The sequence below is a fragment of the Acomys minous genome (assembly GCF_964271855.1).
Source record: "Acomys minous genome assembly, chromosome: 13".
Lineage (NCBI taxonomy): Eukaryota > Metazoa > Chordata > Mammalia > Rodentia > Muridae > Acomys > Acomys minous.
The window spans coordinates 80,280,668-80,294,193 of NC_140495.1; the positions used below are offsets into that span (position 1 = coordinate 80,280,668).

Below are 13,526 nucleotides of genomic sequence, written 5' to 3' on the forward strand. Positions count from 1 at the left end.
GCTGCCAGTGACTTAGGACCAGAGATCTCGCCATCCTGGTGTTTCTGTCTTTCTCTATTAAAGCGGCAAGGGATCTTGCTTATAATACAGATCTTAATTCAGTTTCTGTTGGGTCTTAGTCTTTTGCTAAATTATTTTCAACATATTTTTTAAAATTAAAAAAAAATTAAGTGGAATAATTTGTATTGCATGAAAAGCCAGTCATCATCATTTTTTAAAGAATGAAACAGAAAAGCACTGAGGGGCTGGGTCTATTTTCTTTATAAGCATTCAAATATAATCTAGTTTGACATTAATCTGCCATGGCATCTTCTTTCACCGTAATGTCATGGATAACAACCTGTGATGGTTTTTTCTCCAAGTACAGTGAACTGCTTGAGAGCAGGGCTGAAACTTAGCGGTCACTAATTTCTACATGTCGGGCCACTGGGGAGCCCAGCAATTGCCCCATGTAAAGTAGATTTAAGTTCAGACCTCCCTGCACTCCCCTCCCCACAAATAGAACTGAAGACATTTTGTTAACTTTGGCTTTGTTTCCTTAAAAAGACAACTAAGATATCAATTCAGATATAATGACTAAAACTTTTTTATTCTAAATCAACTATTCTGATTCACTATCAGGGAAGATTACAGAAATTTCACAAAAGATTGGTGCCTCTTCAGTTAATATCAACTTCTAAAATATATATTTGATTTCTTGGGCCTTGTGGTTTTCCTAGTCATCCGGCTAAAGTCTAAACAGTGAGGTGCTTTTTCCACTGTTGGGAATTCAAGGTATCACTTTCCTTCTGAGCCATCTCTCCAGCCCTACACACAGATTTCTTAAAAGATTGATTAAATGATCCCAAAACAACCACGTTGATGTCACCATGTTTTTAAAGGTAAAATTAAAATTCCAAAAAAGTGTTTCTTTTTTTAAAGATTTATTTATTGTATATGAGTGCTTTATCTGCAGAAGAGGGCATCAGATAACATTATAAATGGTTGTGAGCCACCATGTGGTTGCTGGGAATTGAACTCAGGACCTCTGGAAGAGCAGGCTGTGCCCTTAACTACTGAGCCATTTCTCCAGCACCCCCCCCCCCAAAGTCTTTTAACAGTAGTATTCACAGTTAGGAGAGATCAAAGCCAAACAGTTTATCCATTTTTCGTTGAGAACAGGAGGTATCAGTTAACCCTATTTTTGGAGAGGTTAGGGGTACGGAGCACGGCTCAGTAGACTGGCTTCTGTTAGACTGTTGACCAGCAGGCTGTGTATGTTTCTTTAGAATCTTTAAGGTAAAATTATTTTTACAGTGGGAAGTACCTAGAGGAGCAGGCTTATAGGAAGGTCACATTCTTTAGCCACATCAAAGTAGCGTTTATGATTTAATGAAGGAACACTGTATCTGTTTCTGAGACAGATGCCCCTCCTCCCCACGCAGAGATCCCGCATCCTTGCCTGAGCCAATGAGTGTTGTCAATACTGCATGTTCTACTGCACCCTAACTGGGCCTGACATGTGGCTGCCCTCTTTCCTCCATCATATAAAGAGCAAACACAACGAATCTGGAAGGACTGCCAGTGGGCGCTTTAGTGCTGGCAAGGTGGCTGCACTGGTAAAGGCCTTTGCCACTGGGCCATGTCCTGAGTTCCACATGGTGAAAGGGAGAACCAACTCCTACAAGGTGACCTCTGACCCCTACATGCATGCCGTGTCGTATATTCATTCTCTCTCTCATGCACACACACACATTTACATGTCTGTAATCGTCTTAATGACAAGGTTGCACTGTTTCTTTTATCCCCACTTTGATACGAAGAGCTTTTTCAGGTTCTGCTTGGCTCTTGTTCTCTGAAGGAAGTTGAATGGGGTTATTAGTGTGTGTGTGTGTGTGTGTGTGTGTGTGTGTGTGTGTGTGTGTATGTGTTGGTTTCGCTGGCTTGACGCCCTTTAAAAACACGAGCTTTTACATGTGTTTATTTCAATTAGTAAGATTTATATGTAGGTCACTGTCTTCTATGGAGAGTTTCTTTAACCACCTTGAAACCTGGCTGAAGGTGGGACAGGTGTGCGCTGGCAGGACTTCAGCCACTGTGGGGAGGACGGTGCACAATCTTACGGAGGCTGAGTACAGTGTGCACCAAATCAGAAACCAAACCTATTCGGGGCTTTCAAGCTTACTCCCTTTGTGCCACTTCCTTTTCAACTACTTTCCAGCGGGATGAGCACCTGCTGCGTCCTCAGAAGACTGTGCTCAAGTGCTACAGGCATTTGTGCGACGGTTATTAGCTTAGAAACTGTAGGGCACCCTCAGCTTTCCTTAGCTAACGGCTTGTCTACCTTAGAGGGAACAATAAAACACGCTGGTCTTCCTGCCTCCTTCATAACGGCTTCCTCATTAGCATTCATATCCAGACTTCAGGAGCTGTGGGGCCAAGAGAGAATGCTGTCCAGTTTTATAGATGATATGCCGTGTTATTTCCATAGTTTCCACTTAATGGTATAGTAAACATCTCTAATCTTTCGGGCCTAAAATTTCCCTGTTTTAGGTTTGTTAGATTAGCTTTTAATGATTTTCATAAAGTGGTTTGTTGCACTTGGTAATAGGATTACCGGCAAGACCTTCCCTGTAGGAGGGCTTTACTTGAGAAGTATGTAGCAGTTTGGAGCAGGCGCAGTTGCTCGGTTAGTACGGGTCTTCGTAGACAGTAGGGAGCTGAGGTAGATGGTCTCCAGACGTAGCGTGGGTTAGTTACATCTTGAAAGCAGCGCTGTGACTTTACATGTGAGGTAGCTGTGGTGTCGACTGTTTTAGGAAAGCCCTCTTCCCCAGTATGTTTTTCTCTCATGAAAATGTGACTGCCCTAACAATTCATGATGAGCGTTTAACACAGCGTAACGTGCGCCGCCTTTGGAGTAGCTACATAGAACAAATACAAGATGAAAGATGAGCCAATTTTTGTTCATAAATTCGACCTTTATGTTAATCAAGATAGAGCTTTCTATGTGACCTCAAGTAACACGTATATATGAATTACTGCTAGACATCTTAATATACTTCAAATAATACAGTAATTAACTTGAACCAGAATACAATAAGTTGGAATCACTAAGATGATAAGAATTCACGATTACGCGTAATCAGCTAGTGCACATTTTCCCGCGGTACTTCCTGCTTTCACACTGTGCTGTGCCGTGCCCATTTTATTGTCTTTATACTTCCCATTACGCTTTAAGATAGGGAAGGACGGTGATGTTGTGACGTCACTTCCCCAGTGCTCCCTTTGAGTGCTTGAGTTTGGTAGTGTAATATCTATGAAGTCTGTGTCAATATGCTATGCCTATGTCGAGCATAAGCTTGCATGTACCGCGCAGCCTTTCAAAAGCCTGGACAACACTGTGCTAATGACTCGTCTAAGGTGGGCTGAGTTGGGGAAAGGTACCCTCCCAGGTTCCATGGAAACCTTACCACTGCTTCTAAGGTAGTGGGCTGTTGAGATAGGACCCTTGACCTCTGCTCACACCCAGACCTCTGCTCCATCATGGTAGCTGCTGTGGCACGCATCTTTGCAATTGGATATCACAGAATCATATGCAAAAGTTCCCCCCGACAACATTTTCCCCACAACTGCCTTCTTCATTTGGTTTGGGTCAGCACCAGTTTGTTCATGAATGATTATTTTATAAGTTTTGTTTTGTTTTTAAGTCGGCCTACCTATTTTTCTGGCAGTGTTGTTTACTTCATACACAAACTCATAGAGTTTATTAAATAATTCTTGTCATTTCTGCCCAAAAAGACTAAGGTTTGGCTTGCTGAACTTACTTTCAAGACCAGTATTTTTATAAGAGCGTTTGTTGAACAGATAAAAATCTGTAGATGCGATTTTTATTAAATAACCCGTTTCCAGGCTTGCTGCTGGCCTGGGCCTGCCATTAATCTCAAGAGGTCTGCGTGGATATTAGTAACTACAGATATTCATGTCAGCAGTGTTGGGGGCGAGGTGCCCGCAGGGGTCCTTTGCTGTAGCGAACAGTCAGTTTTGAAATTGGCTTTTAAAGAGGAGTGATAAAACATTCAGCTTTAAAGTAGCCTTATTGGCCCTGCTCAAGTAACTGATTCGTCACCGCAGGGGAGTGCTTTTAGCTGACAGACAGGGACCTGGCCACCCCCACCCCACTCCGCTTCCTAGCCCCCCCCACACACACACACACAACTTCCATTTAGCAGTGGGTTGAGCCAGAGGTGGGAATGGCTGTCCCTGCGCCACCACCGGTGGTGTCCGGTTCTGCTGCTGCCCTTCGGATCCCTCCGGGATATCTGAACCCAGCTGCCCTCTCCCAGCTGCAGCACCCGGCCTGCTCCGCGCTGATGTCACCAAGCTGTTGCATTACAGCCTCCAGGCCTCCAGGTTCCTCCCCCTTGAAACCGCTCTGGGCTGGGGAGGAGGCCGAGTGGGCAGGATGACTGCGAAGTTAAGTCACGGGAGGGCGTAGCAGGGAGCCGAGCGGGCGTCTGGACCCAGATCGATGCCGCCGCCGGGGCTGGGTATGCTGCGCGGCCCCGCTGCCCTGACGCTGCCCGAGCCCCGGCGGGAGCGGCCTCAGCCTGCCCGGCCAAAGGGAAGCGGCTGGGGCGTCAGTTGGATGTGAGCTGCCTGTGCGTCGGAGGAAGCGCCTCAGGTGGAATAAGCCTTCTTCAGGAAGATCAGATAAGAATCTTGGAGGATTTTTTCTCTCTTTTTTAAAAGAGAAACTTGTTATAGTACGACATGCTTTCTGACTGTTTACTTTAATGGTTGCTGGATTGTTTTCTGCCTTTTTTTCTCTTCGGTAATTCTGGGTAACCTCAAAGAAGCTTAATATGGGAAGAAAAAGCTGCCTTTTGAGTTGAGTTTGTTTATATATGGCTCCCCCTCCCAGCTAAAAGAAACATCTTAACTTTTTTACAACATCAAACTTAACTTATTTTTCTCAGAGGAACTGTTCTGTGCCTTCCGATCTGAACAATACATGGCTCTTGTGTTTTGAGTTTTCTGAGGCAGTTCATCTGTAAAGTACATGGAGTTTTGCAACCCGTCTTTTAGTGGATTACAGTCTGCCGGAGTTCTGCCGAAGTTAACATTCAGCCTGTTAAAAAACACTTGCTCACTTGGAAATTCTAATCTGGAGACCTCAAGTAAAATCAGGCTACGATGAGAAATGGGCTCGCAGTGGACTCTTCTGAGTGTGTAAGCCACCGCTGGCTGTGCGCTTGCTCTCGTCTGCTTGGGAATGAGGTTCCAGGAGGTAGAGGGAGCTAATTGTTCTGTCTTGGTGCACTTAACTTCTTAGAACCAGGTAAAAGGACAGCTTCATTTGCACTGGTGATGACCGTAAACACCTCAGACACTATGCCTTGTTATTCATGCCTTTATGGACGTACCATAGCTCTGCTCACAGACAGACCTTGTTTGGAAATGTTTTCCGATATCCCTTCCTTTTGGTGTCAAAAGCTGCAGTATTTGTTTTGACTGTCTACAAAATGGGGAAGCCACTCAGCAGGCCAGACTGTTTACGCCAGAACCCTCCGTGTGTAGGGAAAGGTGAAGAGGAGGAGGAGGACCTGAATATTGAAGACTGTTACGTCCCGCAGCGCTCCATCTATGACACAGTTAGACTAAACGAGCAGATAGACTCAGGTTCCAAAGGTAGCCTGTCCTCTAGGCACTTTACAGATCGGACTTTACCCTACAGTCACAGGACACTGGATGTCAGTTCTCTGTGCTCCAACGGTGCCCTTTCTTCTTCCAGCATATTTGAGCTTCGAGGCCGGGAAACTAACAGACTAGATGAAAAGATGATCTTTGATGCCCTTAAACTAAACAGTGACGTCATCCGGAACACAGGTTTACCCAAACCCAAGTCTCAAGCAGAAAAGAAAGAGCACAGGCGGTCATGGCGGATGTTTGTTCCAGCCAATTTTATGGATTATGCAAACAAAAGTGAAAGTTCTTTTGTTGAGCCCCCTGATGTGCCAGATGCTCTTACGAAGGCCAGCAAATGCAGATGGGGCACCAATTCTCAAACTTCAGAAGAAGACGACTCGGGATTATGTAGCCCCCCAGCAGAGAAGGAAGAAAAGCAGGGCATTGTAAGTGGAGACCAGCCGCAGAGTAGAAGCCCGTCTTCTGCTGAAGACATCCACATATCAGAGCAGTGTAGGCCTTTTCCCCCTGGTAGTTCTGTTAGCGAACAGAAAATCCCACTGCTTTCATGTAGAAGTGCCCACCCCGGTGACAGCTTCCGAGTGGCCCTGCAGGATGTTTCCTCACTCAAGGGGAGCAACCGTGTGAATGGTCAAAGGGCACTCCATGATGGAAACGGCTGTGTGCAGAGCCAGCTGAGAGAGAGCACCGAGTGCAATGTGTTAGTTGTGCCAAGAGATGGAGAAAACAAGCGGATCTCCACCTCTGAAGAGCAGGAGAAAACTTTGAGACAAGGAGAGTCCCAAATCAGGGCGCCTAGTGGGGAATGCATGAAGGGACCCCTTCGGGACTTAGGGGTCTGCCCCACAGACCTCCCGGGGGAGCAGCCTGTAGACTTTGGCAGCACAGCTTTGCTAGAAAATGTGATACTGTTGGCACAGTGTGAGTCAGAAGAATGCAACATGGCATCTAAGGGTGACCTAGAGGCCCCCTTTTCTGCTCGGGAGGTGGAGGTGACTCAGAAGAAATGCTCCCTCCAACCCATACCAGTAAAAAAGAAAACAGGGCCCAGAAAAAAAGGGGTGCAGGCAGGAACACTGGACGCAGTCTGCAATGGCTTCCAATTGGTCCAGGTAATTAATGGAATTGGAAAACCACAGTGGCAGCTGCTTGCGGCTCTGTTTTGCCATTCACCTCAGGGCTTTGACTAGCACCCTGCCAGATGCCTGCAACTGTGATAAGTCCACTGGTGTAACAAATTAATTAGGGATTACTGGGGAATGACCATGCCCAGATGCGCAGGACCCTGTGGTGGTCCTGACAGCGGCTGCTGCAGTTCATTTAGAATTCCCCACTGTTGGTTTAGGTGGATGTTAGGCTTTTGCCACATTGTGGATTAAAACAGTTCCATTTAAGGGCAGTTGCATTGAGTTTATTAAGCATCAACAGGCTTAGTCATAAAGGTACAAACAGTATTCCATTGTTGTGGTCTGCAAAGCACTCCCCCAACCCCCAGCTTACAGGAGCCCTCCTAACACATGAGAGGAAAGAAGCTATTTTATTCTCACAGGCATTGTAGACCCTAACTCTTGGTGTTTCAGATGAGGTAAGAAAGTAAAGGGTGCAGCCTTGTGATAAGTGGAGGTTGTCTGTCAAGCCTGTAATTCTTTTCCCTTCCCACTCAGATTCAAGTTCAGCTATTTTGGTGCTGCTTTCCCTCATAAACTTTGCCTCAGAGTTAACTTCATTTTCTTTTTAAAGTTCTCTGCGTTTGTGTGCTATGAGTGTGCATGTGTGCGTGCATGTGTGCATGTGTGTGCATGTGTGTGTGCGTGTACGTGTGTGTGTGTGTGTGTGTGTGTGTGTGTGTGTGTGTGTGTGTGTGTTGGGGCTCTTTATAAGTGTTTGCTACCACTCAGAGATAAGGAGTTTAACCAGTAACAGAGTTCTGGTTGCTCTCTGTCCTCCTGTTAATTTAATTATGAAATTACCTTCTCCCTATAGAAGACCTTATGGCTGGCATGTGGAACTGTATTTGTTTTGTTTTGTTTGCCCTAACTTGGCTGTTAGCCGTAGTCGTTTTAGGAGGACTTTGGGAAATGATCACGGACTCCTGTAGTCCTGCCCTGACACAAACCCTTAACTTAGCCAAGAACAGGGGGGCAGGTGGTGGACTACAGAACATTGTGTTAGTAAGGATTCATCCTGAGAATTGAGAGGGAAATAAAAGGTTTTCCCGGAAACATTATATAATCAAGAGATGTAAGAATGCCGCAGTTTTCTTGACCCTGTACATTGTTTGTTGTTGTTGCTTTTTTGTTTGCAAATTGTTGAACTTACCCCAAGCCCTTACTTAGAAGTGGTAACTTAGACCGGTCCATAGAAAAGAAGCAGAGTCACAATGCCAAAGCCTTCCGTGGCCACTGTTGCAGTTTTCTGTTGACACACTTAGTAAATTACACCTTTCTGAAAACTTAGGAGAGGGCTGAGCTTTCCTCCCTAGCAGCTGGGGGTCCTCTTCTGTCTTCCTTATGTGCAGCTGATCTCTTACAGTTGCTGTTTGGACATAGACACCTGTAGCCAGCGTGGGAAGGCCAGTCCTCAGCGGAAAAAAGCAGCTTGAACTTTCTGTTACCAGGGGGCAGGGATGTTCAGAGGAAACAGTGGCTCGTTTGTTTGCTCTTCCCAATGCATTCGTTCTTACAGTTAACATGCTCATGGCTGGGCCAGGTTCTAGGGAGCTGTCTCCTTGGCCCCTACGTCCTTCACAGCTACTTTTCACAATATAGCTGTAATTTTCTCCTGACGTGCTTTTTAAATATATCTGCCTTTATTATATTTCCGTGTGTTGTTTATACAGCCATTAATTATTTTTATGGTATCCTCCAGTATAGTGACTCAGACTCCCAAATGTCATTTTACCTTAATATCTGTGTAAATTTTTTTTATTACTGAGTTAAAAATAATTGATCTTTTCCCTCATGACATTCTCCAAGCCCCACATTGCAAATGTTTATATTATCTGTGAAAAAGTTGATGTGTTACCGTCAATCTGTAAAAAGGTTGGTTGATAGAGTCCTCCCAGGACAGATGTATCTTTCCTGTGCTGATGCCAATTCAGCAAATAACAAGTGAGTACATATTACTGTCTAGGTACCATAGCGGGCCCAGTAGCTTCTGCTTCTTGTGGGGTTTGCACATCAATCTAAAGTAGTGCATCCTTCTTGCATCACAAGCAACCAAGGGACCATATGTTGGCCAGGATGGACAGAAAAAGAGAGAATATGAGAAAACTGTTGACAGCAGGTTCATGGAGAGTAGTGGACAAAGAGAAACTAGAGCTGGTGTGATGCTGATATGTGGGTCCAGATCCTGGGGTGTGCAGGGGCCCAGTGTTTCTGTCATTCACCCTGACAATCTCTTCTCCGCCTTTGCTGTGGGATTCTTCTTTCATTGAATGATAAATTGCTCTCCTTGCCTTCCGGAACTCCTGCTCTGCCTTCCATCTGTCCCATTCTATTGGCAAGGCTTTCCACTGAGATTCTTTAATTTGACTTAATTGATTTTGGGTTGGGTTTTTTGTTTTTGTTTTTGTTTTTTGTTTTGTTTTGTTTTTGTGTTTTGTTTTGTTTTGTTTTTCCTTCCTGGTATTATTTCAATTTGAATTTTCTGAAGCTAGTCTCTATCTTTGTTGAATTCTATTTTCACATTTTGGAAATAAATTCGCTTTTTTCATTCAGCTCTCTGGCCCTCTTCTTCTGGGGTATGTTCATATCCTCTTTTAGTTTAATCATTCTTTCTAATTCCTTGGCGGCAAGCTCATCTAGGCTGTTTCCGTTGGGAGCCGTTACTTATGGATTGGTAGTCTTGGGGGAAAAGACGCCTTACTTGTTTTTTGAATTATTCTTGTTTCTGCACCACAGCTTGTATGCCTGAAGTTGGTGAGTCAAGCCCCCCCGTTCTTTCCGAGAGGAGAGGACTGTGTCATAGTAGACTTAAGGTATAACTCCCCCCTCTGTGAAACTGGTCCTCGGGGCCAGAGGCTCTAACTCTGCTCTTACCCATAGGGTGGGGCACTGCTCTGGGTCAGCTCCTCCTCTCTGGGTCAAAGCTTCTGCGACTGGCAGTTATGAAACACCCTGTGCCAGTGGGTCTTACCCTGTGTCACCTTAGGCGTTCCCCTGGGTCTGCACCTTCTGCTGCAGTCGTTATGGAACTCCCCATGTGCCCTCTGTCCACAAGCCTCTCCCTTTTCCAGTTGCTGCTCTTGTACTTTGGCGCCTTGGGTAGGCATGTACTTGGCCTCTTGACCTACTTTCTTGTCTTGCCAGTGAGTCTCCACTTCTAATTTGGGTCTCAAGCTTCGGTTGCTGGCCGTTTACACTGCGGCAACCTTTATGAGCTCCTCTGAGAATTCCTTGATTCAAAAGGGGCATCTTATCATTTGCTCCTTAGTGGTTTTGGCGTATTATTTTTCTCACAGAGTTAAATTGGATGATAGGAAATTTCATTATACTTGTCTTGGTTTCGTAGGTGATCTTACTGAATGTACATAGAATATCTTATTAAATGCCACGGATTTCTATTTCACACTCACAAGGTAATAGTAAACAATGTCTTGACAACAAGTGGTTCCCTTCACTTCAGTGACAGTTGCTAGTTCCTACTGTGTTAATGAATAAGCACACAGTCTCTATACGTCCGGTGGTTGTTAGATAATACAGTGTTTGCAATATGGTTCTCCCAACCTGCAGATATTCCAGAAAGAAGAAATCGAACCCTTGCAGGCGAAGCAGCAAGATGTGAACTGGTTGGGTCAAGGGCTTATTCAGAGCGCAGCTGCAAACACTTGCACTCAGGGCTTGGAGCATGACCTGGATGATGTCAATGCACGGTGGAAGACGCTCAATAAGAAGGTACTTGCTTGCTCCCTTCGACTCCTTAGTACTTGTTCACCATTGTTTTTGATGACTTAGTAGTCATAGTCATACTAGTAGCCACACTTGCCTAACCATGCTTGCCCTAAATGTGCTCTAAATGGCCCATAGGAGTAGGTAGGGAACACGAATGAAGTTCACGGGTGGAGACAGGACTTTCCCTGCTATTGAGATGTGACTGCAGACCCAACAGCTGTGACCGTGGGCAGCCATGGTGGATGGCCCTGTGTTGACTCCGACTTGGTAGGGATACAGCCTCCCTTTTGTGTCAGCCTTTCTTGGGGAGATGCAGGTGAACATCCATTCACCCAGATGGGCATTAACAACAGACCAGTGGGCTGTTTCACCAAAGTCCACCTTGATGAGACCAGCGAGTTTATTGGGTACAAGAGAGGGGTTACGTACTAGAGCATGGGTGACCCCCTACATAACTAAGTCACTATAGCGACCCACCCCATCCTGGGTGGCAATTTACCTCCTTTTTATACAGTTCAGCTTCACCCGAGACCACTTGCATCTGGGGGATGAAGTAATGGTGGGAATCCCAGGATAGGCTCTCCAGACCTCCCCAGGGCGTGTCACTAGCTCCATTACCATTACCCTAGACCTGGCTGCCAAGTGTATAGTTATGCTCCACTTGCCGTGGCTACAGTGGCTAAGTCCAAGAATGGCATCTCGTTATGAACAGAGGGAGAAGCACTATGGGATGTGCACACTTGCACACACAAACGCAGAGAGCGAGGGGAAGGGCAAGTGTGTGGCCCAGTTAGGAAACAGTCATGAGAAGCAGCATCTTTCCTTCTTTCTCTTTTTAATGAAACAAGTAAATAAGTTGAAGCAACGTGAATGTTCCAGGTGGCGCAGCGAGCGGCCCAGCTGCAGGAAGCCCTGCTGCACTGTGGAAGGTTCCAGGATGCCCTGGAGTCCCTGCTCAGCTGGCTGGCAGACACTGAGGAGCTGGTGGCCAATCAAAAGCCTCCGTCGGCTGAGTTCAAAGTGGTGAAGGCCCAGATACAGGAACAAAAGGTACATTCGTGGTGGTTTTATCTGGTTTCATATAAAACCATATTTCAAAACTGAATAAAAGTATACCTCTTCTCTTATACTAAAAGGATGTCATAGTAACAGTTTCGCACTCACTGATTGCCGACTCTGGTCACGGTGTTGTCCCAGCTGCAGGAGATACAGCCCTGAATGAAAGCAGTAAGAGTCTGACGGGAAAGAAAGGCTATGAAAAGCCAGTAAACAAAGTCAGTATGTAACCCAGTGATTTCAAAGTAGGGACAAGATGGGATTCTGGACTTGATAGAGCCAGGGGTCCAGGCAGGCAAAACTATAGAGGGGTGTTTGAGCAGCTTTCAGTAGAACAGCTGAGAAATGCTTCAGTGACCGGTGACACTGGGACAGAAATACCGTTGTTGCCCAAATATCTGTGGTCTATCCACACACCAATTAAACGCTGGCAGGTTCCAGGAGTTCTGCGAGCGCCGCCAGTGCGAGTCCTCAGTTCACACATGCTGGAGAATGTGCACTGTGAGTCCCAGCGTTGATAGACAGAGGAGCGCTTGAGACAGCGTGCACAGTTGTGGGGTTCGTCATGCTGTAGTGGCCAGACACGAAGCACTGAATGACATGTCCAGTGATCTAGCAGCTGTGATTCGAAATGACACCCGCAAAAAGGCATAGCCCATGGCATATTAGTAGGATTTCTCCTGCGTAACTCTAAATGGGGAGTGGGTTAATTTTTTTGAGATTGAATTACTCGTTACATGTAAAAATTGTAACCGAAAAACGTATGTACATATGTGTGAGCGCTCGTGAATGCAGAGGCTGGCGCGGGACATGAGGTGTCCTCGTCTTGAGGTGTCCTTGTCTTCTTCTCGTTAGCTTGTCTCCTCTAGACAGGCTCTCTCACTGAGCCAGCGGCTCACAGCTGCAGCCCTACTCGCTGGCAGTGGGTTCAGCAAACCTGTCTCCACCCACCCATTGGGGAATGTTAGGGCTGCGGGAGCATGCAGTCCTGCCTGGCTTTTTCTGTTGAGTCCTCGGGATCCAACCTCAGGCCCTCATGCTTGTAGAGCAAGCATATGTGCCTGCTGAGCCATTTCCTCAGCCCGTTTAATCAAGTTTTAATGTATCTTTCTAGCCGTGGCTTAATTTAGCAGAAATGCTAATGATAATATAGGGCACATTTCTGTGTGTGTCTTTTCTTGGAATTGAACCTAGGACTTTAGCCATGCTTGGAAAGTGTTGAACCACTGAGCATATAGTCCCAGCCCTACGTACTGTATATTTCAGAATTGCTAAGAAATTTTTAAATATTTTCAAAACATACTCAAATTGTAAGCAGAGAAAGTGTTAGCTATGATAACTAGTTGTTAAATTGTCCTACAGTGCAAACATGTATTAAAATACCACATCGTAACTGATAAGTATATTTGCTAGTTTAAATTTTTTAAAAAAAAAATCTATTTTGCCCTCAGATTTTTAACAACTTACCGCTTCCTTTAATTCTATATTACATATTCGCTCTCTAAAAATGATCAGAAAACTTTAGCCAGTTAGGTAGTTATATGAGAAATGAAGCTAGGCCTTGTGGCTCACGCCTGCAAGCCCAGCCACTTGGCAGGAGGGGAGAGGAGGGTCACAAGTTCCAGGCCTCCGGGAATACAGCCTCGTGAGCAACTCAGTGGGAACCTGTCTGGAAACTAAAAGTGAGCAAGCGGCTTGGAGACACGATGTAATCATAGTGCCGTAGCCTAGGATGCATGAGGCTATAGCTCAGGCTCCAGTGCCAGACAAGAAAAAAAGGAGGCTTAAGGAAACATACTGGAAATCCATGGCATCTCTGTAGGTTTTAATTATATAACCATTCTCTTAACTTACTCTCCCAGGGATAATTAATAATGCTTAGTCAATAAA

General features: G+C 45.5%; 1 protein-coding gene across 24 annotated transcripts in view; it reads left to right on the forward strand.

The window, feature by feature from the left end:
* Positions 1-13,526, forward strand: part of DST (dystonin) — a 405,299-nt gene that overhangs the window by 322,956 nt on the left and 68,817 nt on the right. For all 24 annotated transcript variants that reach the window (XM_084754651.1, XM_084754634.1, XM_084754655.1 and 21 more), the window contains 2 exons: positions 10,422-10,583; positions 11,460-11,630. In XM_084754651.1, the coding sequence (XP_084610777.1) occupies positions 10,422-10,583; positions 11,460-11,630 (333 nt within the window). The remainder of the gene's footprint in view (positions 1-10,421; positions 10,584-11,459; positions 11,631-13,526) is intronic.